Here is a 27,658-nt window from a genome sequence, read left to right on the forward strand (position 1 = left end):
TGTCATTCCACTTCATGATTGTGTCCCACTTGTTGTTGATTCTTCACAAAAAAATACAGTTTTATATCTTTATGTTTGAAGCCTGAAATGTGGCAAAAGGTCGCAAAGTTCAAGGGGGCAGAATACTTTCGCAAGGCACTGTATATATCTGTCTAAAACACATTGATGTGCTCAACACAAAACACCATGAATATTCCCTCAGTAGGTTTATGCCTTTTCAGTGTTACACTGTAGCCGGTTCTAAAATATTGTTACAGTAATGTATACCTACTGAAATATAAACTCAGCAAATAAGATTCCTCTCACTGTCGAATGCATTTATTTTCAGCAAATTTAATGTGGAAATATTTGTATGAACATAACAAGATTCATCAGACATGTGACTAACAGAAATTAATCATGTGTCCCTGAACAAAGGGGGTGTCAAAATCAAAAGTAACAGTCAGTATCTGGTGTGGCCCTCAGCTGCATTAAGTATTGCAGTGCATCGACTCCACCAGATTTGCCAGTTCTTGCTGTTACCCCGCTCTTCCACCTTGGGCAGTTGTAGCCATCAGCTATCTGTCCTGTCTCCCTGTAGCACTGTCTTAGGCGTCTCACAGTACGGACATTGCAAATGTTTTGCCCTGGCCACATTTGCAGTCCTCATGCCTCCTTGCAGCATGCCTAAGGCACATTCACGTAGCTGAGCAGGGACCCTGGGCAGCTTCATTGTGTTTCAGAATCCGTAGAAAGGCCTCTTTAGTATCCTAAGTTTATAACTGTGACCTTAATTGCCTACCATCTGTAAGCTGTTAGTGTCTTAATGACCATTCCACAGGTGAATGTTCATTAATTGTTTATGGTTCATTGAACAAGCATGGGAAACAGTGTTTAAGCCATTTACAATGAAATCTTACAACATTTCTGCTGAGTTTACATAAATAAACACACATGCCATACTGTAATAAAACCATTCTCATTTATTTCCAAAATGCATTATTTTTTAACACTTGTGTTTGGTATGTAACACTTTCGATACCCAAAATGAGAATACATTCACTAAGATAGGGTTTTCTTTACAAAATGAAAACATGGCTCATTCTTTCAAAGCTCTAAACACAAAGACAAAACACATGCATAGTGTAAGAAAGAAATTAGGCTACATCCTGCCTCCTATTTTGGTCTGACCACAGCAACTTCATCTACATCACAAGCCATGTTCTCCTTCTGAAGTGATGGATCCAGCTGCCGAAAGCCCCCACATCAACTTCACTACATGCATCCTCCATTGCCAGGAGAAGAGGCATGCGTGCGAGAGTATGGCGGTCATACACCTTCCATTGCCATGAGAAAAAAAAATATTCAATTGGGTTTAGGAATGGGGAATATGGTGGGAGGTATAGAACAATAAGTTGTGGGTGGTCGATGAACCAGTTACGGACCATAGCAGCCCGGTGGAAACTCATGTAGTCCCAGATTACAACAAACCTGTGCTGCTCTGGTCCACCCCTCTACTTGGCTGGAATGAGGATTCCATGTAGTGTGTCCAGGAATGTGATGAAGGGCGGTGTTGTAGGGACCAAGGTTGGCATGGTGATGGAGGATGCCTTGCGTCTAACGGCTGCGCACATGGTGATATTCCCTCCGGGATGTCCAGGGACATTCACAATGGCCAATAATGTTTGGTTCCTGACCCCTTCTTTTGGCTAGGTTGAAGGCATCCTCAATGTAAATATAAACATGCTGAATTGCAGCGGGATCCAGCTCCAAGACTCTGAAACAGACAAGACAGTGTGACATAGACCTAGAGCAGTCAATATGGTGAGGCACAATACAATGGATTACTGTGCTGTAATGTGTCTATACAGTGCTGATGACAGTAAATTCACAGTATAGTACTTACTTGTACGTATTCATAGCGCTGTTCCTTAACCCTCAGTTTTGCTCAAATGGCACCCTGTAGACCTGTTTCATCCAGAGTTGGTTGCACTGTAGTACACGGTCCAATGTAGACAAGCCCACCTGGTGAATGTTACTGAATATTTTGTTGTCTGCGATTATATGGTTCTGGATTTCTTGTTGTCTAATGGTATTGTTTGCCACGATCATGTTCACAGTAGCGGTCTCATGTTCTGGTCTGACAGCCGGAGTCTTCCACCATGGCATGGCCGTCTCTCAGTTCTGCAGAAGATCCACAAATGATATGATTGGATACAATATGCTAAAATCATCTATTTTCTTTCAATATGAAATGACGTTACTGAAACATTGGCCAACAATTACTGAGTAACAAATGCCTATTGATATGTCAAATGCCTATTGATATGTCAGTATACATACTTAAAGAGCATAGTGTAGATGGTAAGTAACTTATGGGTTCTCATTTCTGAATGTACGGATGATAGATGCAGTGTAGTAGCTCAGGTTTGGCTGAACTCTCTGCCCAGCCTTCCTCATACTCAATCCATGGCCGAGCACATGGTCAACCAATGTGGCCCTGATCTCATCTGAGACAACAACTTCCTTTCCACTCCTTTACCTCTTGCTTCACCATTGACTTAAATTTTCCTCCAAAACAGGAGAGCTCATCTGTGGCCTTTAGTGCTAAAGATCTGATTTGTAAGTGAACAATTCAGCAACTACACCTGTGAGTTGTGGGTGATGCCAATTATAGAGCTTGGAATTGTGACTGGCGTTGCTTTCCAAAGGGACTAAAGAGAACTGTGTGTAGTGTTTTACAAAAAGTGTGATATAGAATTGAAAACTGAGTGTAAAGCAGGAATTGCGCTTGCAATTTTGCAGACTTGGTTTAGGGATTTAGTACATGAGTTTCAGGTTTCAGTGATTGCGTTTCAAGTTCCAATTTTAGTGCGTAAACAATTGGGAAAAACTGTAAGGTCCAAGGGCCTTATGATATCTTCAGAGGTAGACTGGCTCTAGCAGCCAAAACAGCGAAATACTCCATCTAAACGTGAATCTATTCTAAATTGCAATATGGTTCTAGAAACATAAGGACCTTTACTTTCATATCACATGAAACAATATTTTTCAGTGACAACACGTTTCTGGCGGCCTTCTTCCATTACACACAGGTCTTCCAAGCATGCTAGATAGCTAATTAGCACAGTTGGTGCCTTTGTTTTCCATCTGTCTGTCACGCCCGTTGTATGAGTGAGACCAAGGAGCAGCGTGGTTTGCGTAAATTCTCTTCTAATGAATGAAACACTTAACAAAAACCAACTACCGAAACGCTATACAACTTAGTGCAGACAGGCAACTAACCATAGTCAAGATCCCACAACTAACAATGGGTTTAAATGGCTACCTAACTATGATCCCCAATCAGAGACAACGATAAACAGCTGTCTCTGATTGGGAACCATATCAGGCCAACACAGAAAAACCCTAGATGACAAAAACCCTAGACATACCAAAACTAAAGTACCCACCCTAGTCACACCCTGACCTAAACCCAAAATTATAGAAAAACAGAGATATCTAAGGTCAGGGCGTGACACTGTCTTCTGTAAACGCGCTGTAACATGGAGATATGACCATGTGAGAACCCTAAACCCACATTGTGTATCAATGTAACATTTTTGTTAAAAAAAGGGAAATATTAGTTTTTACTTGAGTCATTGAGTCTTGAGACTACTATTCAGCTGTTGTCCTTTGGGATGTGAAATGATTTGATACAATGAGACTCATGGGTCATGAAAGGGGTTTAGACCAAGCCATAACCATTAAGGTTTTCTACTGTTATGAAACTAAACATTAAACAGCCTTAAACAGAAGTAATATCGGTTGTTCCTGTGCCCTCAGGGGACTCCCATCTAACCATCCCCTTTTTTAAATGAAAGCTGCATGAGTTTTTGTGTGCTGGTATCACCTACGTATGTACTGTAATCTCTTTAGATGGAGGCAATGTGCGTCATCAGAGGGAATACCTTTCATATACTTCACTGACTCTGGTGTGTCAAAGAAGAGGATAAAGTTCTGAAAGTATAGTACAGATTATTCCTGCTATAAAAAGTATTTCACTGCAGGAGACCTTGTATCCTGTTTGGTTTGTTGTCCTAGTTCCTTCTATGTTGTTGTTCTGCTCTCTGTTCCTTGGTCGATCAATACTCAGCGACCTTCACTATCAGTCAGCCTGCCAAGCAATGCACTCTGGGGGAACGTTACTTTGAAGGACACTATTACCATGGCACCCACAGGATCTCATCCCTTAACCTCCTCCAACACATCCTCACACAACACTTACACACTCCCAGAAAAAAACAGAAATCGAGACTGAAGGATGCAACAGAGAGCATAAGGTCAATTTCTCACCTTAGAAAGCACAATGTCCTAAATTGTCCTTCCCATCCTGCCATCATGAAATCACTCTGCATCAATCATTAGCACAGTGACATACTGTAGAGTCACTTTAGAGCAGGAGCTGGGCCTTTCGCTAAAGGGGAAAACAAATAGGAAGCAAGAGTGGAAATCTGTGTTATCCATGACCTAGTAGTGGTGTATTGATCTGATGGGAGGGACTCTCCTCGGATTTCCCAGATGTTCCCTGGGTTCCTCTAAGATTGACAGGCAGCTGTCTCATGAAATCATCTGCCCTTGAATGCCCAACTTTCTTTCAAAGAGTCGTGACATCTCCATAATTCATTACAAAGATGGAAAAAAACTGCAGAACTGCCATCATTCTTGGCAGTTTGAGATGCTGAATACCCAACAAGCCAAGTATTAAATTAAAAGGTCTATTTTGATTAAAACAGTAGAGGCTCTCAAGTGTGCTTCATGGATGTTGTCTACTTAAGCAATAGAATGGCGCTGCAATGGAGAGCAGCTGTTTTACGGGCTCCTGACCACTATATTGTGTGTTTTCTTGCACCGTTCTTAACTATTTTTGTATATAATGTTTACGCCATCGTTTCCGATGACGGAAAATAGCTTTTGGAAATCTGAACAGCATTCACTAACCTCGATTTGGATGAAGATACCCATAGACTTTTAAACATTGTGCTAATGGTATTTAGCATTGACATAAACATAAACAATGACATAAACATGGTATCCATGAGTTAAACCGACTCTGGGGAAGTAGATAAAGGGCATCATTGCCAAAAGCCCAAAGTATCCTTTTAACAACAGCTGGTGCTCAATCTCTAAAATTAAGGATGTCTCTAAAATCTGCTCGCCTGTGTTAGAATACCGAATGATAAGCTGTAGACCATACTATTTACCATACTTTCACCAAGAAAGTTTTCATTTATATTTTTTGTAGCTTTCAATTTTCAACCACAAACTGATGCTGGCACTAAGACCCCACTCAACATGGCCATAAGCAAACAAGAAAATGCTCATCCAGAAGCCACGATCCTAATGGCTGGTGACTTTAATGCAGGAAAACTGAAATCCATCTTACCTCATTTCTACCAGCATACTCCACACAAAGAAATGCATACAAAGCTCTCCCTTGGAAAAGCTGTAACTGTATCCTCCTGATTCCTGCTTACAAGAAAAATTTCAAACAGGAAGTACCAGTGAAGCGCTAAATACCGAAGTGTTCTGATGAAGCGGATGCTAAGCTATAGGACTGTTTTGGTAGCACAGACTGTCCTGGGATTATTCTAATGGCATTGAGGAGTTTATCACATCAGTTACCGGCTTCATTAATAAGTGCATTGACGATGACGTCCCCACAGTGACACTTACGATCTGCAGATTGAAGTGAGCCTACAAGACTAGCTAAATGTCTTCTATGCGTGCTTTGAGGCAAGCAACACTGAACCATGCATGAGAGCACCATCTGTTTCTGACAACTGTGTGATCACGCTCTCCGCAGAGCCAAACGGATTACCAGGATGTGTACTGAGAGCATGCGCTGACCAGCTGGTGTGTCTTCACTGACATTTTCAACCACTCCCTGACCCAATCTGTAATATCTGTATTACCAGTCAAAGGTTTGGACACACCTACTCATTCCAGGGTATTTCTTTATTTTTACTATGTTCTACATTGTAGAATAATAGTGAATAGATCAAAACTATAAAATAACAAATATCGAATCATGTTGTAACCAAACAAGTGTTAAACAACTCAATATAGTTTTTCTTTTGAGATTTTTCAAAGTAGCCACACTTTGCCTTGATGACAGCTTTGCAAACTCTTGGCATTCTCTCAACCAGCTTCACTTGGAATACTTTTACAACAGTCTGGAAGGAGTTCCCACATATGCTGAGGTACTTGTTGGCTGCTTTTCATTCACTCTGTGGTCCAAATCATCCCAAACCATCTCAATTGGGTTGTGGTCGGGTGATTATGGAGGCCAGGTCATCTGATGCAGCATTCCATCACTCTCAGTCTTGTCAAATTGTATAAATAAAGAAAAACCCTTGAATGAGTAGGTGTGTCCAAACTTTTGTCTGGTACTGTACATGTTTCAAGCAGACCACCATAGTCCCTGTGCGCCAATGTAGCCTGTCTAAATGACTACCGCTCCATAGCACTCACAAATGTATTCATGAAATACTTTGAAAGGCTGGTTATGGCTCAAATCAACACCATCATCCCAGACACCCTGGACCCACTCCAATTCGCATACCGCCTCAACAGATGACGCAATCTCTATTGCGCTCCACACTGCCCTTTCCCACCTGGACAAGAGAAGCGGCTCCAGAGCTTCAAGTTCCTCGGTGTGTCCATATCACTAATGATCTATCATGGTCCACACACACCAACACAGTCATGGAGAGGGCACAGCAATGCCTCTTCCACTTCAGGAGGCTGACATTGTTATTTGGCATGTGTTCTCAGATCCTCCAAAAGACTCCAGCCACCCAAGGAAAGCAGTACCGATGCACCAACTCTTGAACCTAAAGGACCCTGAACAGCTCCTACCCCCAATTCTTAAGACTAACTTTTTTACTCAACACATACGCTGGTGCTACTGTTTATTATCTGTCACTTTATTCCTAGTTTATTCCTAGTTAAGGCTCCCGAGTAGCACAGCGGTCTAAGTCACTGCATCTCAGTGCAAGAGGTGTCATTACAGTACCTGGTTTGACTCCAGGCTGTATCACATCGGGCCGTGATGGGGCGGCGCACAATTGGCCCAGCATTGGCCGGTGTAGGACGCCATTGTAAACAAGAATTGGTTCTTAACTGACCTGCCTAGTTAAATAAAGGTTACATAGCTACCTCAATTACCTTGTAGCCCTGCACATTGACTCTGTACTGGTACCCCGTGTATGTAGCCGTTAAGTTATCGTTTACTCATGTGAATTTATTAGTACTTTCATTATTAAGTGTTTTACTTTCTATTATTTCTCTTTTTGTATTTCTCTCATTATTGTTGGGAAGAGTCCTTAAACAGTTCACTGTTAGTCTAGACCAGGGGTTATTAAACCTTGTCAGCCTGTGACCCAAATTAGAAATTCAGTGTTTGTCTGGGACCCAAGTTTACGAAAACATGTGACTATAGGTAAATATCAGTACATTTCATTGCCCTTACTGTATGCCCATGAACAAATGCAACATAGACAAATAACAGTTAAATGAACTACCCATATAAATAGCTACTCATGTTTATTTTTCCCCAATAAAAACAATCTTACGTATGTGTCTAGGTTGGAACTGTTGCTGTTAAAATACAATACATAATTTTAATTCTGAACTGATTGATCACATCACACAGACTTACAGTGGCTTGCAAAAGTACCTGGAATTTAAATGGATTTTTATTTGGATTTCATGTAATGGCCCTACACAAAATAGTCCAAATTGGTGAAATGAAAAAAAATAACTTTTTTCAAAATATTCAAAAAAATTAGATATGGAAAAGAGATGTGTGCAATCTAAGTGTCACATGATCTGTCACATGATCTCAGTATATTTACACCTGTTCCGAAAGGCCCCAGAGTCTGCAACACCACAAATCAAGAGGGACCACCAAGCAAGCAGTACTATGAAGACCAAGGACCTCTCCAAACAGGTCAGGGACAAAGTTTTAGAGAAGCACAGATCAGGGTTGGGTTATAAAAAAATATACAAAACTTTGAACAGCCCACGAAGCACCATTAAATCCATTATAAAAATGGAAACAATAGGGCACCACAACCAACCTGCCAAGAGAGGGCTGCCCACCAAAACTCACAGGCCAGGCAAGGAAGGCATTAATCAGAGAGGCACCAAAGAGACCAAAGATAACCCTGAAGGAGCTGCAAAGCTCCATAGCTGTGAATGGAGTATCTGTCCATAGGACCACTTCAAGCCATACACTCCACAGAGCTGGGCTTTATGACAGAGAGGCCAGAAAAAAAAAGGCAAACATGTTTGGTGTTCGCCAAAAGGCATGTTGGATACTCCCCAAACATATCGTGTTGAGTGTTTATGTAATGTTGAGTTGCCTCTCTTGTCGTGATGTGTGTTTTGTCCTATATTTTTTATTTTTAATCCCAGCCCCTGTCCCAGCAGGATGCCTTTTGCCTTTTGGTAGTCCGTCATTGTAAATAAGAATTTAATCATACTCTAGAAATGGTTGTTGAAAACAAGTCTAGGTTGGAACTGTTGCTGTTAAAATGCAAAAAATATGTTTTATTCTGAATTGGAATAAACTGATTGAGCACATCACACAGATGTAGACCACAAAACACACACACACACACACACACACACACACACACACACACACACACACACACACACACACACACACAGTCCTAATGATAGGTGTGTGACTGGTTCAAGTTTTCAACAAGCAGGTCTATTCTGGTCTCAGTTTCTGACAGTGCAACCCTGAGGTCATGCTGATTGAGCATTGAGTCTGTTTCTGTACTTGTTTCTTAACCAACATTTCAGCTTATAAATCCATGCACTGGAGTTACATATCTCTGGAGCTAATTTATATCTTTAGTCCGGCAATTCATTGTCAGTTGATAGCTGACCTAGGTTAAGATAGTATTTGTTTTCTTTCAATTATTTTCACTGCGCTTGATTGTGATTGTGTGGCTCTATATAACCAATGATTTATATACTTTGTCCCAAAAGTGCAAAACCCACCCATATCTAACTTCAGGCAGCCTTATAACACTCAAAGTATTTGAAACAAAACAACTCCAAAGGCTATAGCTCATCACATCAGGTCTGGTTGATAAAGGAAAGGAGTGAAGGAGTTGAGTTGAGGGAGGCAGTAGTGAAGCAAACAATGGTGGTAATTAGACATTAGGGTCCAAGGTCAAATAATATGTTCCTGTATTTTGCACGAGTTTTTGAGGGGTCACAAATACAGTCAAGTAAAATTCTGCTGTTGTTCTATGGGTAGATTCAGAAAGGGCTGTCATTAACACTGAAGAAAGCTTATAATGACAGCCAGCATACATATCCATGTCCTTTTAAAAGCAATGCTTTGGTGGTGCTCCAACATCATGGTGACCGTCTGTCCCCTGGGCCTCGCCTGAGAGTCCTTTCCATTGGCTCTGGTTGTGTTATACTTGGATTCCCTGGCGTAAAAAGGGACTTTAATAGAGGGTGAAGAGCACTTCCCTTTTGTGGCAGCTATAGAGAGGCACTCTTACTGGAGATATTCCCCTCTCTGTAACAAAACACCCAGTGAAATGAGCCCCAGTTCCTCTGGAAGGCATACACTCTGCATGCAGAGAGACTCTCAACCAGAGGTCCACATAATCAAATGTGATCCGTCACATGCTTTCTAAACAACAGGTCTAGACCAGCCTTTCTTAAAGTATGGGTCGAGGTGGGTCACAGACCTGTTAATGGTGGTCCGCGACGTGTCAGGGTTCATTTAGAATTATTGCATTAATTACTGCAACTGCACTCTCTGTTCAGTGCGCTCTCTGCTTAGCAGCGGTGACTCTGCTCATTTTGGCAGCTGTGAGAGTGTTTGGAAGATGCCCGTGTGCTTCTTGGTTTAACAGATCTTTTTACTATGCGACCCACACATTGCAATGCTGTTGTTGAGCAGCAGATGATGTGCTGTCAGCCACTGGCTTGTAATTCCCACTCGCCGTCACTCACTGCTGTCATCAAATGGACTGAAGAAAGTGACAAGTTCTGACTAAGCTCAATCGTCATGAAACCAAATACAGCGATGAGTTTCTCTCTTGGTTGAATACAAAACTTTGAGAAATAATGAGGAGTGCCCACAATGTGTTTTGTGCAGGGAAGTGCTTAATAATTAGTCTCTCAAAATGAACAAATTAACTGACCAAACATCCACAGCATGACGGTAAACCCATGAAGCTCTTTCAGAACAGGGCAGAATGCTTCAGGAAACAGTGCTTCGACAGCGGAAAGTCAGCTAGCAAGGCATTTTTGTGATTTTATAACAGGAAATAAGGGAGTACCATCTCTCATAGTAGTCGATGTGAGTTTCTCTTTCAAACAATCCCCTTGTACACAGCCAATAGCTAGCTAGCTAACTTTAGCCATTGAAGGACCATTGAGGCATGGTCTAGCATTTTAATAGGACTGTCATCAGTTAGGCAAAGTTGATATTCTCACTACACCGTAGGCTCTGTGTACACCAGGCTTGGTGTTATTAATCATTTTGAGGAGTCAAGTTCCGAACACTGCAGACCTTCCAGTATTAATCAGAGCAGGACAGATTATCAGCATCCCTCATTCATCTTCTCTCAGTGATGTACCAGGAGCTAAGCAAACACAGGGCTTTGTATTAACTTTACATACAGTGTATTACAGCACATCCACTGTCACTTCTACAGTAATGAAACCTGCAAAGGAGACTAATAGGAAAACACTGACATGGCTACTCCTGCTGCAGCAGTGCAGGGTGTGGTCTTACTGTGCATTTCTGGGGAATTTGTTGGGAGTTTAATTTGATTTAGTTTTTTTTCAGTTCTTAGAGTACCTTTTGAGTCTTACATGTTGCTTACTACTTAGTCGTGGATCGGCATAACAAATATATGTCTTCTCGTTTTGATTTGAATATGAACGTATGAAATGCGTTCCTTGTTATTTTTTAACTAACATTATCTCTTTCTTTTTTCTCTCTTTCTCCATCTCCCTTTTCTGTAATTTCGATATTTTCTCTGCAGCGTCACCCACCATTCCTCAAATGCGCTCAGAACATTTCAAGCAATGTCACGTGAAGGACCTGGCCTACTGCTTGAATGATGGAGAATGCTTTGTCATCGAGACGCTGAGTGGCCCACACAAACATTGCAGGTAAGACGACTGTGTATGTGTGTGTGAAAGAGGCTTAAAGATGCACTCTCAAACTTTTGTATAAATTCACTCAGTAGTTTTGAAAATGGTGCTCACGACCAAAAAAGGGTCCCTGTTTGTTGTGTACTATTTCAGCCAATCGTGTACTATGTCATCCATTTCGTGTGATATGATTTTGCAATTTGTATGATATCGTACGTATTTTGCAATTCATGCGGTATGTTACAAATCCAATTTGTGCAATATGTTATGAATTTGTTATGCTTAAGATCTGAGTGCATCTTTAACAAAGGAAAGATTGAAAGAGTCTACTGTTATTGACAGATAGTAACAGTATTCTGTCAGGTAGTTAGTTTGATGGTGACTCTACTAGTTAACCCGCTGTGGTGCACAGTTCATTTTCTGTCGGATTTAAAGTGTCAGTTTTACAGAGGTTTGTCCCCACAGGGTGGTCTTAGTAAAACTTACTGTAATCTTGTGCAACACTTGTGATTAAAAGATTGACGTCTTAGACCTATTGTGCAGTTCAGTGAAGACATTTCTGAGTGATTAATGCAGTAGGTTCTTTACAAGTTACCCACCCCAGGGTACAATGGAGTAGAGGAATTAATAAATTAATAATCCTAACCAATGAGCCAAGAGACCACGAGACCAAGTGTCCTCGTTTGAACGGTGGTAATTGGTGAAGTAGTTTTAGTCGTCCTACTTATTTGACTACTTAGCCTGTTGAAACACTGAGCCTGTCTAATTGCGTCCTCGAACAAACTCCTTCCAAATCATAATCTGAGGACTTCCAGTCGGCTGGCTGTTCAAAGACTTCCGTTATGTAGCCTCACTCTGGAAGGACCAGGGCACTGAAGGCCTGATGTTTTAATGCTGAGTAGTGGTAAATGCGTCAGCCATGGAATTCTGTGAAAGTATGTGTAACTCTGTTTGGTTGGTCAGATGGATGACAGACACAGGACTTGCTTTCGGGTCTTATTTATTCCTGGAAGACAGACACAACGTATGAATGTTTTCATACATGCACACGGGTCACTGCAAACATGACAGGATCTTCAGCATATGAATCGCTTTAGATTTGTATATTTTTATTACATAATTAAAACAGTAAAAAGTTCTTTAAATATTAACATTAATACATAATCCACAATACACATTTAAACAAATTATCGTATAGCTTTAGTACAATATAAATCCAATTAAATTCTATCCAATTCAAGTTGAAGGCAATTTCTACATTTTATAAACAATTCAATTACATTCAACCAGAATTCCAAATCAGAACGACTGCGTTGCTTTGCATTGAGAGTGAGAGTGTAATCGTGAGCTCTGCTGGAGAACCAACAAGCATGCACAACATACTGAATAACACATATTAAAACATACCTGGAAGACAGACACAATGTGTGAATGTCTTCACACATGCCCAGGGGCTCACTGCAAACGTGACAGGATCTGGATTTGTAAAATAAAATAAAACATTTACGTTTCATAAATCACTTAATACACAATCCTCATACATATGCAGCTTGCATCAGAAATGTGATGATTTCAAACACTCGCTAGCTAGCTTGCTATCTAGCTTACAAAAACGTGGTGCAGAGCAAAAAAAGTTATTTTAAAAAAAGTTATTGTTAGCAAAAAAGTTATTGTTAGCAAGCTAAACTGTACATCCACCTTCACATCCCAACATGGATAATAATTATAATGTGTTAGCGTTTTCAACTTAGAAAACAACATTATTTCTTGTAAAACATACAAACTATTGCAGACGCATGTTTCAGGATATGTACATGCACCTCTAGTATAGGAATAGCTTTGTCTGCTGGAGAACATCAGCAACACACGTTGTACCAGATCTGCAGTAACATCTTTAACCTCTTGGAGGCTCCATCAACACTGGTAGACAACTTCATTTTGGTGAAACTCACATATAATCAAAACTACATTTTTAACTCTGTTACATGTGTTTTACACAGGATTAAAGGGAACTTTGGGATTTTGGCAATGAGGCCCTTCATCTACTTCCCCAGAGTCAGATGAACTCGTGGATACCATTTTTATGCATATGAGTAGAGTTCGAAGAATGTTGCTATCTAGAGCTGGCAAATTTGCTTTCCAGCGTTGGCGCAATGACTGGATGTCTATGGGTATCTGCAGTAGATACCCATAGACGTCCAGTCATTGAGGTAACACTAGTTAGAATTGTCTCACGGAACTACCTCTAATTTCCTTCAAACTGGACACGGCGATATAAAAATGGCATCCATGAGTTCGTCTGACTCTGGGGAATTAGATGAAGGGCCTCATTGCCAAAATCCCAAAGTATCCCGTTAATGCTGCGAAGAATACTACATACACACACAGTCATGCACACATCGAAGAGAATCTAAGGGAGCAGTGTATTTTTTTAACCTATTATTTTGGTCATACTGAGACCAAGGTCTCTTTTACAGATGAGCACTGAATTACACAAATTACAGAAAATACACACATCAATTTTAATACAAAATACAAATAGAAAGAACAACATGGTCATAAAAAAATGAACACATTCATCAGTAATAATTTCCTCAATCAGCCTTCTGAATTGCCCTAGTGGCACCAAAACATCAAATGTAAGAACATTTTGAAGATTTTTCCACAAATAAGATGCAAGAAAACTAAAAGCTGATTGATCTAGCTCAGTAGAGATCAAAGGAATTTACAGAGACCAGGTGTGGTAACTCGTATGTCTAAAGTTTAGTAAAGATGTTAGGTACATTGGGACTTTTTGTAAAATGGCTTTATAAATTAAAACATAGCAATCTAATAACATGCAGGTCTTCAAAGAGGGCCAAACGACTTTCTGGCAGAGAATGAAGTGATGAATACTAAAATGTTTTGTTTAGGAGAGTGCTACTCTATAATTATTTGACTTGGGTCTAATCTTACCTCAGGTATGGCCCCGTCCTCTACAATTCTGAGAACAATTCTGAGAACTGCAACTTTAAGTTTATTTTCAAGACCAATCAAGTGGTGGTTGTTCTTTATGTGTGGCCTGTTGCTGTGGCAACACAGTCTGAATGGACTGCTGGAGTCTTTTTGAGGCTGAGGTTGCATTGCAGGCTGCTTGGCCTTTAACAAATTGATACAAGCAAACAGAAAAGGCTAGAAAATAGTAATTATTCACACCAGATGGGTGTTAGGTTCCTCCGCAAAGAACCTGGATTGTCTTTGCTAGTTCTATGAGGCATATGGGATGAGGCATAGTTATCAAAGAAAGTTACTATTTGGCTTGCGGGGATGTCCCTTGGCCCTAAATGTATAAAACATCCTTTGCATCAAACAGAAATGCAGCTCTTTTGACGATGTTGTGGATTTTACTGGGCAGTGATTAGAAATGTGATTTATATGGCACAATAAGTGAGAGAGGACTGATGTGATTGTTGGGAACATAGCAGAACATGGTTGGTTGTTATAAGCCTTAGAAATGAAAGCACTCTCAACATTTTTATTTTCCATTTATTTAACTATGCAAATCAGTTTAAGATCAAATTCTTATTTTCAATGATTGCTAATGAACAGTGGGTTAACTGCCTTTGTTAGGAGCAGAAAAACAGATTTTCTTTTACCTTGTCCCCTCAGGGATCCAATCTTCCAACCTTTCGGATACTAGTCCAATGCTCTAACCACTAGGCTACCTCTCACCACAACAATCAGGTATATAGTCATGGTTTCCGGTAAAATGTCAGAAAAACTATGAAATAATCAGCCAGGTCACCCATGATTTTGGTGCAGCAGATCACCCAGTGGTTAGAGCATTGGGCCAGTAACCAAAAGGTTGCTGGATCAAATCCCTGAGCTGATAAGGTAAAAATCTGTTGTTCTGCCCCTGAACAAGGCATCTAACCCACTGTTCCCCGGGTAAGCCATTGTTGTAAGTAAGAATGTGTTCTTAACTGACTTGCCTTGTAAAATCTTTGTTAAGTAAATAAAAAAATATAAAGATACAAGTCAGTATTAGATGTCGATCCATGTCTGAGGATGATGTGGAAACTGTCCACTAGGGGCAACAGACAGCGATGTTACCTTCAAGTAACATCCCAAGCTGTTAACCAACAATGCAGTTTTAAGAGAAATAAGAGTTTAGAAAATATTTAGTAATAATCAAAACTTTTTAAAAAGTAACACAAAAAAATAACAATAACTAGGCCATATACAGGGGGTACCAGTACCGAGTCAATGTGTGGGGGTACAGGTTAGTCAAGGTATTTGAGGCATTGAGGTACTGTATTTACTTGTAAGTAGGGATAAAGTTACTATGCATAGATAATTAACAGCGAGTAGCAGCAGCGTAAAAAGGGGGTCAATGCAAATCATTTGTTTAGCAGTCTTATGGCTTGGGTGTAGAACCTGATAAGGAGCCTTTTTATTTTCAGTTTTGTGAGGGCATTGTGGACTGGGATGGTGGATGGGCAAAACATGTTTGAATCCAGCGCAAAAATATATACAGTATATATTTTATTTTATTTTAAGCCTATCCCAAACCTTAACCCTTACCTTAACCATTTGGAGTTAATGCCTAACCTTAGGACTTCGGAGTAAATGCCTAAACTTAACCCTAACCTTAAAAATGTGGAGTAAATGTGTAAACTTTACCTTAAACACTTCGAAATTTGAAGTTTTGAACAATTTCGAAATTTGACTTTTGAGAAACATGGATTAACATCTAATTCTGATTTGAGACTGTGAGAGCTTTTTGGAAATAATAATACCGGTTCAGTTTCATCTCTCTACGTTGTTAATGATGCCTCGTCTAACTGCACGGGTAAGGGCATATCATTCAATGATCTCCAGGCAAAAGCCTCAGCAGAGTGAGAGGCTATCAGTGATAAAACACTGCAGTGCATCTGAAAGGGAAGAATTCTGAGAATGTATTTTCTTTTGGCATGCTTTGAGGTAAAATAAAAATAAAATCATCAACAAAGAATGACAAGTCAAAACATTGGATCGATGCATGTTTAATTCAATTTGAGTTTACACAGAATTGAGACTAATCATCAATCATTGTATTAACGGGGAAAAATTGATGTTATTCCAGATGGTTTTCTCAGAATGCATAATTTTTTATGTTCAGATGAATCTTGATCCTCTGCTCAACTATTTTCCATAGAATCATAAATCATGAATCAACTCCCTTTCCCTACAAGTCTAAAAGTAGCTAAAACCTGCCTCAAAACTATTAATTCAGTTTATCAAATCACTGTTTAATACTCTTAGTAAACAATGACGTTGTTTGTTTACCTGAGGGTACTCCCTAACAGAAACATACAATAGCGTCTTGCTTTGGGCAACATGCTATCAAAACATTTGTGTTCATCTAAACACTAAATTAGTCAGTGCTGTTAAATAAAAATAAATCTGCATAACAAAACCCCAAGGCACTCACTGGAGAATATACACTTAAACATGGCTATTTGGAGTTCAGTGGTCTATGTTGATTATGGTAATTATAGCACTGAATTTTGTTTCAAATTACCCCTTTGATTTGTGTTAAGTACTGCAACTGTACTTTTTTTTGCAATTCAGTTTAAAAGAATATACATATATATATTTGAGTTTAAACAATACAAACATATACTGTATACAAAGACAATAGGCAACTTAACAATTCACAAATACAGATACATTATTCTAGAGATGAGGTCTGCTGGGACTTAATGCCCAACCTTCAACATGAAGAAAAAAGATGAGTAAAGACAAAAACACCAACACAGACTTACATGCATTTCAACAAACCTTGATGACATCATACACCATATTCATACCCATCTTGTTTCTCAAAATAAAAACAAATCAATTTTTGTTCATCCTTTGGACATTTCTATTGCTTGTAATACTTAATGCCATATGGCTTCAAATTGTACTATTTTATTTCTTTCTGTAGCCCATATTTTTTCAATACAACATTTTTGCAGGCTAATGTTGTTTTGTTTTGAAGATCACTTCTGGTTGCGTAGATAGCTTCTGTTTTACTCTCTATTTCTGTTACTTTTTCTCTCTATCACTTTCTCACTCTTCCTCTACACCCCCCCTCTCTCTCCCCCCATCTCCTTGTATTCTAATACAAATCTATCCCTAATTGTGTCAGCCAGGCCAGGTTTGGTCTTCCCAGAGAGACACAGGGCTTGAACACACTACCACGTTTATTTATTCTATCTGTTGGGCAGGAATTCAATTTATTTTTTGCAACCAACTGTAAGGGCCTCCATCTAGTTAGTAACAAGGGGACGTTAAGCCTTTCCTCGCCGTTGTGGCAATGGAGAAAGGAAATCCCAGCTGTCAATGTGCGGAAGTGCAGGTTGGAAACGAGAGCTGAGATCCATGCAAAGCCCCTGTCAATATTATTGAGACTGAGATGCCTTGCACACAGCTGGGGATGTTTGATTCTCCCTGGTGGAATAAGGGTGTTATCTGAAATGAATATGAAACTCCTTATGGAACTGTCAGTCCTGACTTTGACAATGAGATTCGCAAAAGCATAAACAAATCTGGGGCCAGGCTAATAATTTAGATCAATGCCTATTAGATTGCCTCATCATGCCATTTGTTAGTGATTGATCAGTTGCACTGAGGAATAGCAGTAGTCTGGCAGTAGTCTGGTGTCTTGGGCTTAGACAAAATAACTAGGCCTACTACTACTTAGAGTTCTAATTGCTCATGTTAGACTGATGTGGGGAACTGGAATGGCGGTGGTGTTGAGGAGTTTGTGTCCATGATGAAAGGGCTGCGAATATCAATTTCCCAGAGCTAGTCATTTGAAGCCTTAGTTTAATTTAACTCAAATAGTTGGTGCATTGTGAAGGTTTATATCCAAGACATATCCTATGCCCTGAGGAGGTCCTATAAGGTAATTCACTGTGTGCAGCCTCTTAAAACTTCTTGATGCTACCTATCCCGTTGGCGGGATCATTTTCGTCAACATCCGCTGAATTGCAGAGCGCCAAATTTAAATTAAATTACTAAAAATATTTTAGTTTCATGAAATCACAAGTGCGATATACCAAAACACAGCTTAGCTTGTTGTTAATCCACCTGGCATGTCAGATTTCAAAAAAGCTTTCAAAAAAGCTTTACAGCAAAAGCAATCCAAGCATATGTGAGGATAGCTCTCAGTAGACAAAACATTACAAACAGCTAGCAGCAAAGAAGATTGGTCACGAAAGTAAGAAAAGCAATAGAATTAATTGCTTACCTTTGATGATCTTCAGATGTTTGCACTCACGAGACTCCCAGTTACACAATAAATGTTTGTTTTGTTCGATAAAGATACATTTTATATCCAAAATCTTCCATTTGGTTGGCGCATTTTGTTGAGTAATCCACAGGCTCGTGCAGGTCACGACGGGCAGACGAAAATTTGAAATAGTATCCATAAAGTTTGTAGAGACATGTCAAACATTTTTTTTATAATCAAATCCTCAGGTTGTTTTTACAATAAATAATAAATAATATTTCAACCGGACAAGAGAGAAAGAAAAGGTCTTGTTCCTGTGTTGCGCGCATGAACAAATCTGGGGACTCCTAGCTATCCACTGACGCGATGTGATCATTTTTGCTAATTTTTCTAAATAAAAGCCTGAAACTATGTCTAAAGACTGTTCACACCCTGTGGAGACCAGAGGGAAAGGAATGTGGTTGATATCCCTTTAAATGGAGGATAGGCTTGCAATGGAACAGAGTAGTTTCAGAAAAACAGCACTTCCTGGTTGGATTTTCCTCATGTTTTCGCCTGCAATATCAGTTCTGTTTTTCTCACAGACAATATTTTGACAGTTTTGGAATCTTTAGAGTGTTTTCTAACCTAATCTGCCAATTCTAGGTCATGGGCCTGAAAAATAGACATTTTATTTTGGGAATGTTTTTTATCCAAACATCAAAATACTGCTCCCTTGCTTCAAGAGGTTTCTAATTAAGATACTGTAGCGAGGTGGGACAACCACATATCACATTTTCATCAATAAGGTAGCTATCAGCGAGGTCAGAGCTAGTAAGGGGGAGGGGCAGAGTCAAGTGTTAGAGTTAGTTTACAAACAGCTTTTTTTCTCCATTGTTCGTAAACAAACACTGTATAGCCTCAAACCATGGTTTAAACAAAAGGTTGATATCATGGATGGTCGGTCCATATCTCTGTATATGAATTTGAGAGTGGTTACATTCATTCAGATCCATCCCTCAGCTTTTAACAAAAAAAGAGATGGGATGGCCATTACTGGAAATTGGCCCTTTAAGCCCCCAAATGTCCTTGTTTGACCTGCATTCTTTATCAGATGGTGAGGTAGTTTTTTCAGAGGTAGTTTGGGCTCCTTTCAGTCATGTGCGACTGCATTTTTCCCTTCGTCTTGATTGACATTTGCATTAGATAAAAAGCAGAGTAACTCTTGCAGCAAACTGCTGTTCCAGAAAACACCAAAGTTCAAAGAGTACAGGGGGAAGGGGAGGGAAAAGCAGATGTGTTCAGATCTTCCTTCCTTATGGTTTTCTGACTGTGGCACCTCATTGCAAACTGAGAGACACAAATTGACACAAAAATGGATTCAGTTCCATTTCTCCCAACATTTCTACCCTCCCACTTGCCATAACACTGGAATTGATGCCAGGCCAGAGGACGTTGAGTGAAGCTGCTGCCTTTCAATATATAACCTCTCTTTCCCTCATCTGAGAATTTCCACAGCTCTTGAGTACCCACAATGCACCTGAGCACAGGTACATCAGATACTGTATATGGAGGGGGACAATTCTATTATCTGGTATTGTTTTTGACACCCTGTGATTTCATATACTCAGCCATCACGGGTGAAGCCTTGGGGATAAAGGTTGTGTTGTGTAGATTGATCCCAAGTGTGTCTGTGTCTGTCTGTGTCTGTGTCTGTGTCTGTGTCCGTGTGTGTGTGTGTGTGTGTGTGTGTGTGTGTGTGTGTGTGTGTGTGTGTGTGTGCGCCATGTACGGTAAACAAACAGCAGATCCATTCTGCTCCCTGTTGCCTGTATCTCAGGTGCCTAAAAAACCCATCTGCTTTAGTAAAAAATGGAAATATCTCCCCACTTTATCCTGCCTGCATTGAATGCCATCAGCGTGTGAAATTGATTGTGTATCAGTGGGGTTCACACGAGCCCTCTCTGTGAATAATGAGTGCCTCTGATGCAGATGCATGTTTTCGAGGTTGGAGAAAATTAGGATAAGAGTCCAAATATTGTATCTAGACAGAGAGTCTGCTAATGAACCCCCACAGATGTGATTAAGGACATTCACTATGCCAGCAAAATGGAAGAGGGAGAGATGACCGGGATGGGAATAGACAGATAGAGGAGAGGCAGGGGAGGATCAGCTTTCTCTGTGTTTTGATTTAGGTATGGTAATGCTTGCAGAGCATATGCTCATAGCCTTGAATATCAGAAGCACCTGATTAAATCAAATACAATTATTGCTAATTAAAGACCTGGTGTTCACTTGCCAATTTTAATCAGCGTTCTGTACAAGGTTAGATCAACACACTCCAGTGTGATGAGTCATACCTTTTTAAAATTATCTTTATTGCCAACACTTATTTGAATTTAAAAGGATAGTTTGTGATTTTGACAATGAGTCAGATGAACTTGTGGATACCATTTTTATGTATCTGCGTACAGTATGAAGTAAGTGGCTAACTAGCATTAGAGAAATTGCTATCTTGCGTTAGCACAATGACTGGAAGTCTGTAGTCATTGTACTAAAACTAGTTTACATTGGCACGCCAAACTACCTTTAACTTCCTTCATACTTGGACGCAGATACATAACAATTGTAATCATGTGTTCATCTGACTTTATCTACTTCCCCAGAGTCAGATGAACTCGTGGTTACAATTTTTATGTATCTGTGTCTAAGTATGAAGGAAGTTAAAGGTAGTTTCGCAATCCAGTCATCGTGCTAATACTAAACTCTCCTTTTAACACCTCTCCTGGGGCCCATTCTCTGAGTGAACTTGTTTCATTATACACTCTTAGAAAAAAGGTGTTATCTAGAATCTGAAATGTTTCTTCAGCTGTCCCGATAGCAGAACCCTTTGAGGAACCTGTTTTGGACCCAGGTATAACCCTTTTGTTTCCCGGTAGAAACCTTTCCTCAGAGGGTTCTACAGCGCATTCGTAAAGTATTCAGACCCCTTGGCTTTTTCAAAATGTTATTACATTGCAGCCATATTCTAAAATTGATTTAAAAAAATCCCCTCATCAATCTAAACACAATAGATTGATAATAACAAAACAAAAACAGGTTTACTCAGTACTTTGTTGAACGACCTTTGGCAACGATTACAGCCTCTCGTCTTCTTGGTATGATGCTATAAGCTTCGCACACCTGTAATGTCATGGAATTATTCTAATCAAAAGAAAGACGTTTAGATTTTCTCAAATCCATCAAACTTTATAAATAATTATTGCAATTAGGGAGCATTATTGGTCACCCAATGGTGATTGTCAAAAGCCCAAATAAGCAGCTACAACTCTTTATAGTCCACTTGAGTCTCCGTGACTAAAAACAGATGTGTAAAATTATACAGGGGTACATTGTGCTCTCAACAGACAGCAAGATTTACACGGTGACAAATCTACGTCTCTAGGTCATTTACTAATTGTTTATACAGAAATACTAATGTAACATAGGACACTAGGTCCTTCCCTCAAATTATGAAGTCCAGTGTTCATCTGCAATGTGGGAGAAAAAAAACTGGAGGGAAGGTTTGCCTGGCACTGGCAGACAGGCCAACATTTCACACAGACACTAATCATGGAATGGAAAGCAGTCTTTGGGTTTTATCACCAAGACATCGTAAATCAACTGTTAGAGTTAAGCCTCAGAGGCTCCTCTCAGAAGAACAGACAGGGTGTGAAAGTACTACTATAACAATACATTCTAATATAAAGTAATGTGAATTACATGACGTTGTAATTTCTACCACAGTATTTGGGGAGTTTCTCCCGTTCTTCTCTGCAGATCCTCTTATGCGAGAAGCGTTGCTGCGTAGCTATTTTCAGTTCTCTCTAGCGATGCTCGATCTGTTTCAAGTCCGGGCTCTGGCTGGGCCTCTCAAGGACATTCAGATACTTGTCCCGAAGCCACTCCTGCACTGTCTTGGCTGTGTACTTAGGATCGTTGTCCTGTTGGAAGGTGAACCTTTGCCCCAGCCTGAGGTCCTGAGCGCTCTGGAGCAGGTTTCATCAAGGATCTCTCTATACTTTGCTCTGTTCATCTTTCCCACGTTCCTCCAGACATGATGCTTGGCATGACTCTGAATCAAAGAGTTCAATCTTTGTTTCATCAGACCAGAGAATTTTGCTTCTCATGGTCTGATAGTCTTTAGGTGCCTTTGGCAAACTATAAGTGGGCTGTCATGTGCCTTTTACTTAAGAGTGGCTTCTGTCACTCTACCATAAAGGCCTGATTGGTGGAGTGCTGCAGAGATGATTGTCCTTCTGGAAGGTTCTGTCATCTCCACAGAGTAACTCTTTAGCTCTGTCAGAGTGACCAAGATCCTTCTCCCCCGATTGCTCAGTTTGGTCAGGCGGCCAGTACTAGGAAGAGTCTTGATGGTTTCAATCTTCTTACATTTAAGAATGATGGAGGCCACTGTGTTCGCGGGGACCTTCAATGCTGTATAAATATTTTGATGCCCTTCCCCAGATCTGTTCCTTCAACATAATCCGGTCTCGGAGGTTTGAAATTCTTTGACCTCATGGCTTGGTTTTTGCTCTGAAATGCACTGTCAAATGTTGGACCTTATATAAACAGGTGTGTGCCTTTCCAAATCATGTATAATCAGTTGAATTTACCAGAAACATCTCAAGGATGATCAATGGGAACAGGATGCACCTGAGCTCAATTTCGAGCCTCATAGCAAAGGGTCTGAATACTTACAGTTGAAGTCGGAAGTTTACATACACCTTAGCCAAGTACATTTAAACTCAGTTTTTCACAATTCCTGACATTTAATCCAAGCAGAAATTCCCTGTCTTAGGTCAGTTAGGATCACCACTTTATTTTAAGAATGTGAAATGTCTGAATAATAGCAGAGAGAATGATTCATTTCAGCTTTTATTTCTTTCATCACATTCACAGGGGGTCAGAAGTTTACATACACTGAATTAGTATTTGGTAACATTGCCTTTAAATATTTTAACTTGGATCAAAAGTTTCGGGTAGCCTTCCGCAAGCTTCCCACAATAAGTTGGGTGACTTTTGGCCCATTCCTCCTGACAGGTTGACAAGCTGTTTAAAGGCACAGTGAACTTAGTGTATGTAAACTTCTGACCCACTGGAATTGTGATAGAGTGAAATATAAGTGCAAACAATTGTTGGAAAAATTACTTGTGTCATGCACAAAGTAGATGTCCTAACTCACTTGCCAAAACTATAATTTGTTGTGTAGTGGTTGATAAACGAGTTTTAATGACTCCAACCGAAGTGTATGTAAACTTCCGACTTCAACTCTACATACACAAACACAACAAATAAAAATATGAGAAAGAGCACCAGAGAGGAGAAAAGGAAAACTTGAGTCCATTAGTTTTTATTATTAGTCTCAGACAAACAGCGGACACATTAAATGTTTTATTATCCACATTGTGGAGGTCATTTGAAAGTGTCTTGTGCCTTTCATTTATGGGTTGTATAATGTTGGCCGGCTACAGATGTTAGAGTTATAGAAGTTGTTTAGAACAAACTCTCACAGATACACTCTAAGCAGGGCTTAACCTGAGCTAAATCACCAGTCAAGGTCCTTGGATATCAAAATCAAATCAAATACATTTTTTACAGGCTTTTTCCCAGGCTATCTGTTCCAGCGATTTAAAATGTATATATAAGCATATGTTTTGCTCTTGGATTTATTTTCTCACCTCACAAGATCCCTATCTCTATTGTTTGGGCTTCATTGATTAATAGATCCATCATTCTGTGTCTCTGAGTCTTCATCTCCCCCTCCTCTCTACCCTTGAGGTCGCAACCCACCCCTCCCCAGATAACATATGAACATATGATAAACCATGGATATCTTTTTATAGAATTACAGTAAATTAGCTTTAAAAATGATACATTCTTTCAGCCTCATTGCAAAATGTGTAGAATAGCATGAGACTAGCAATAAAATGGCACATTTTTCTATCTGCCCCATGGCAGTTTGTGTAGAATTGCAGGAAATTAGCTGTAAAACAGCGAAAACAAATATCTGCCTCATTGCAAAATGTGCACAATAGCATAAGTTTAGATATAAAACTGCACATTTGCCCCATGTCAGCTCTTTTCCCCAAATAAACATATAAAGAGTTGAATTCCAAAACAATATACCGTGGGGCTTTTAATGAATTTATTTGCAAATTATGGTGGAAAATAAGTATTTGGTCAATAACAAAAGTTTATCTCAATACTTTGTTATATACCCTTTGTTGGCAATGACAGAGGTCAAACGTTTTCTGTTCGTCTTCACACGGTTTTCACACACTGTTGCTGGTATTTTTGCCCATTCCTCCATGCAGATCTCCTCAAGAGCAGTGATGTTTTGGGGCTGTTGCTGGGCAACACGGACTTTCAACTCCCTCCAAAGATTTTCTATGGGGTTGAGATCTGGAGACGAGCTAGGCCACTCCAGGCCCTTGAAATGCTTCTTACGAAGCCACTCCTTCGTTGCCTGGGCGGTGTGTTTGGGATCATTGTCATGCTGAAAGACAAGTTTCATCTTCAATGCCCTTGCTGATGGAAGGAGGTTTTCATTCAAAATCTCACGATACATGGCCCCATTCATACTTTCCTTTACACGGATTGTCATCCTGGTCCCTTTGCAGAAAAACAGCCCCAAAGCATGATGTGTCCACCCCCATGCTCCACAGTAGGTATGGTGTTGTTTGGATGCAACTCAGCATTCTTTGTCCTCCAAACACGACAAGTTTTTACCAAAAAGTTATATTTTGGTTTCATCTGACCATATGACATTCTCCCAATCTTCTTCTGGATCATCCAAATGCTCTCTAGCAAACTTCAGATGGGCCTGGACATGTACTGGCTTAAGCAGGGGGACACGTCTGGCAATGCAGGATTTGAGTCCCTGGCGGCGTAGTGTGTTACTGATGGTAGGCTTTGTTACTTTGGTCCCAGCTCTATGCAGGTCATTCACTAGGTCCCCCCGTGTGGTTCTGGGATTTTTGCTCACCGTTCTTGTGATCATTTTGACCCCAAGGGGTGAAATCTTGCGTGAGATCGACTTTGCGTGAGATTGCCCCACTGATCTTGCCCCAGATCGAGGGAGATTATCAGTGGTCTTGTATGTCTTCCATTTTGTAAAAATTGCTCCCACAGTTGATTTCTTCAAACCAAGCTGCTTACCTATGGCAGATTCACTCTTCCCAGCCTGGTGCAGGTCTACAATTTTGTTTCTGGTGTCCTTTGACAGCTCTTTGGTCTTGGCCATAGTGTAGTTTGGAGTGTGACTGTTTGAGGTTGTGGACAGGTGTCTTTTATACCGATAAAAAGTTCAAACAGGTGCCATTAATACAGGTAACGAGTGGAGGACAGAGGAGCTTCTTAAAGAAGAAGATACAGGTCTGTGAGAGCCAGAAATCTTGCTTGTTTGTAGGTGACCAAATACTTATTTTCCACCATAATTTGCAAATAAACTCATTAAAAATCCTACAATGTGATTTTCTGGATTTTTTTCTCATTTTATCTGTCATAGTTGAAGTGTACCTATGATGAAAATTACAGGCCTCTCTCATCTTTTTAAGTGGGAGAACTTGCACAATTGGTGGCTGACGAAATACTTTTTTGCCCCACTGTATAACCATTTTCAGAAACGTTGGTAATTTATGCTTTTATTGTTTAAAGAATTTATGAGAGAGAGTGCTGTTTTTTTCCACTATGTAATAATGGCATGGGGTTGTTCAATAACAGACATGTATTTGTTTGAAATCTATCACTTGATGGTTTCAGTTCAGAGAGACAAATAATCATGTTTTTTTTTTTTGCAAAACGCTATGTACAGTGGCAAGAAAAAGTATGTGACAACTTTGGAATTACCTGGATTTCTGCATAAATTGGTAATCAAATTGGATCTGATCTTCATCTTAGTCACAACAATAGACAAAGGTAGTGTGCTTAAACTAATAACACACAAATTACTGTATTGTTCTTGTCTATATTGAATACATAATGTGAACCCCTAGGCTAATGACTTCTCCAAAAGCTAATTTGGAGTCAGCAGTCAGCTAGCCTGGATTCCAATCAATGAGACGAGATTGGAGATGTTGGTTAGAGCTGCCTTGCCCTATAAAAAACACTCACAAAATTTGAGTTTGCTTTTCACAAGAATCATTGCCTGATGTGAAGAACCATGCCACGAACAAAGTAGATCTCAGAAGACCTAAGATTAAGAATTGTTGAATTGCGTAACGCTGGAAAGGTTAACAAATTATCTCTAAAAGCCTGGATGTTTATCACTCCACGGTAAGAGAAACTGTCGATAAATGGAGAAAGTCCCGAGGAGTGGCTGTCCTGCAAAGATGACTGCAAGAGCACAGCGCAGAATGCTCCTTGAGGTTGAAAACAATCCTAGAGTGTCAGCTAAAGAGTTACAGAAATCTCTGGAACATGCTAACATCTCTGTTGACGAGTCTATGATATGTAAAACACTAAACAAGAATGGTTTCCATAGGAGGACACCGCAGGAAGAAGCCACAGCTGTCCAAAAAAAAACATTGCTGCACGTATGAAATTTGCAATAGTGCACCTGGATGTTCCACAGCGCTACTGGCAAAATATTCTGTGGACAGATGAAACTACAGTTGAGTTGTTTGTAAGGAACACACAACACTATGTGTGGAGAAAAAAATTCACAGCACACCAACATCAAAACCTCGTCCCAACTGCAAAGTATTGTGGAGGGAGCATCATGGTTTGGGGCTGCTTTGCTGGCCCAGGGCCTGGACAGCTTGCTATCATCAACGGAAAAATTAATTCCCAAGTTTATCAAGATATTTTGCAGGAGAACCTGTCCGCCAATTGAAGTTCAAAAGAAGTTGGGTGATGCAACAGGACAATAACCCAAAACAAAGAATTAAATCAACAACAGAATGGCTTCAACAGAATTAATAATGCCTTCTGGAGTGGCCCAGTCAGAGTCCTGACCTCAACCCGATTGAGATGCTGTGACATGATCTCAAGAGAACAGTTCACATAAGACATCTCAAGAATAGTGCTAAACTGAAACAGTTTTTCAAAGTGGAATGGACCAAAATTCCTCCTGACTGTTGTGCAGGTCTGATCAACAACTACAGAAAACATTTGGTTGTGGTTATTTCTGCCAAAGGAGGGTGAACCATTTATTAAATCAAAGGGTTCAAATACTTTCTTCCCCCTGCACTCTGAATGTTTACACGGTGTGTTCAATAAAAGACAACAAAA

At 40.0% G+C, this 27,658-nt stretch overlaps 1 protein-coding gene across 2 annotated transcripts in view; it reads left to right on the forward strand.

The window, feature by feature from the left end:
- Positions 1 to 27,658, forward strand: part of LOC135511616 (pro-neuregulin-3, membrane-bound isoform-like) — a 528,889-nt gene that overhangs the window by 304,238 nt on the left and 196,993 nt on the right. For both annotated transcript variants that reach the window (XM_064933101.1, XM_064933102.1), the window contains exon 2: positions 11,055 to 11,184. In XM_064933101.1, coding sequence (XP_064789173.1) covers positions 11,055 to 11,184 — 130 coding nt within the window. The remainder of the gene's footprint in view (positions 1 to 11,054; positions 11,185 to 27,658) is intronic.

The sequence above is a fragment of the Oncorhynchus masou genome, chromosome 24 (assembly GCF_036934945.1).
Source record: "Oncorhynchus masou masou isolate Uvic2021 chromosome 24, UVic_Omas_1.1, whole genome shotgun sequence".
Classification (NCBI taxonomy): Eukaryota; Metazoa; Chordata; class Actinopteri; order Salmoniformes; family Salmonidae; genus Oncorhynchus; species Oncorhynchus masou.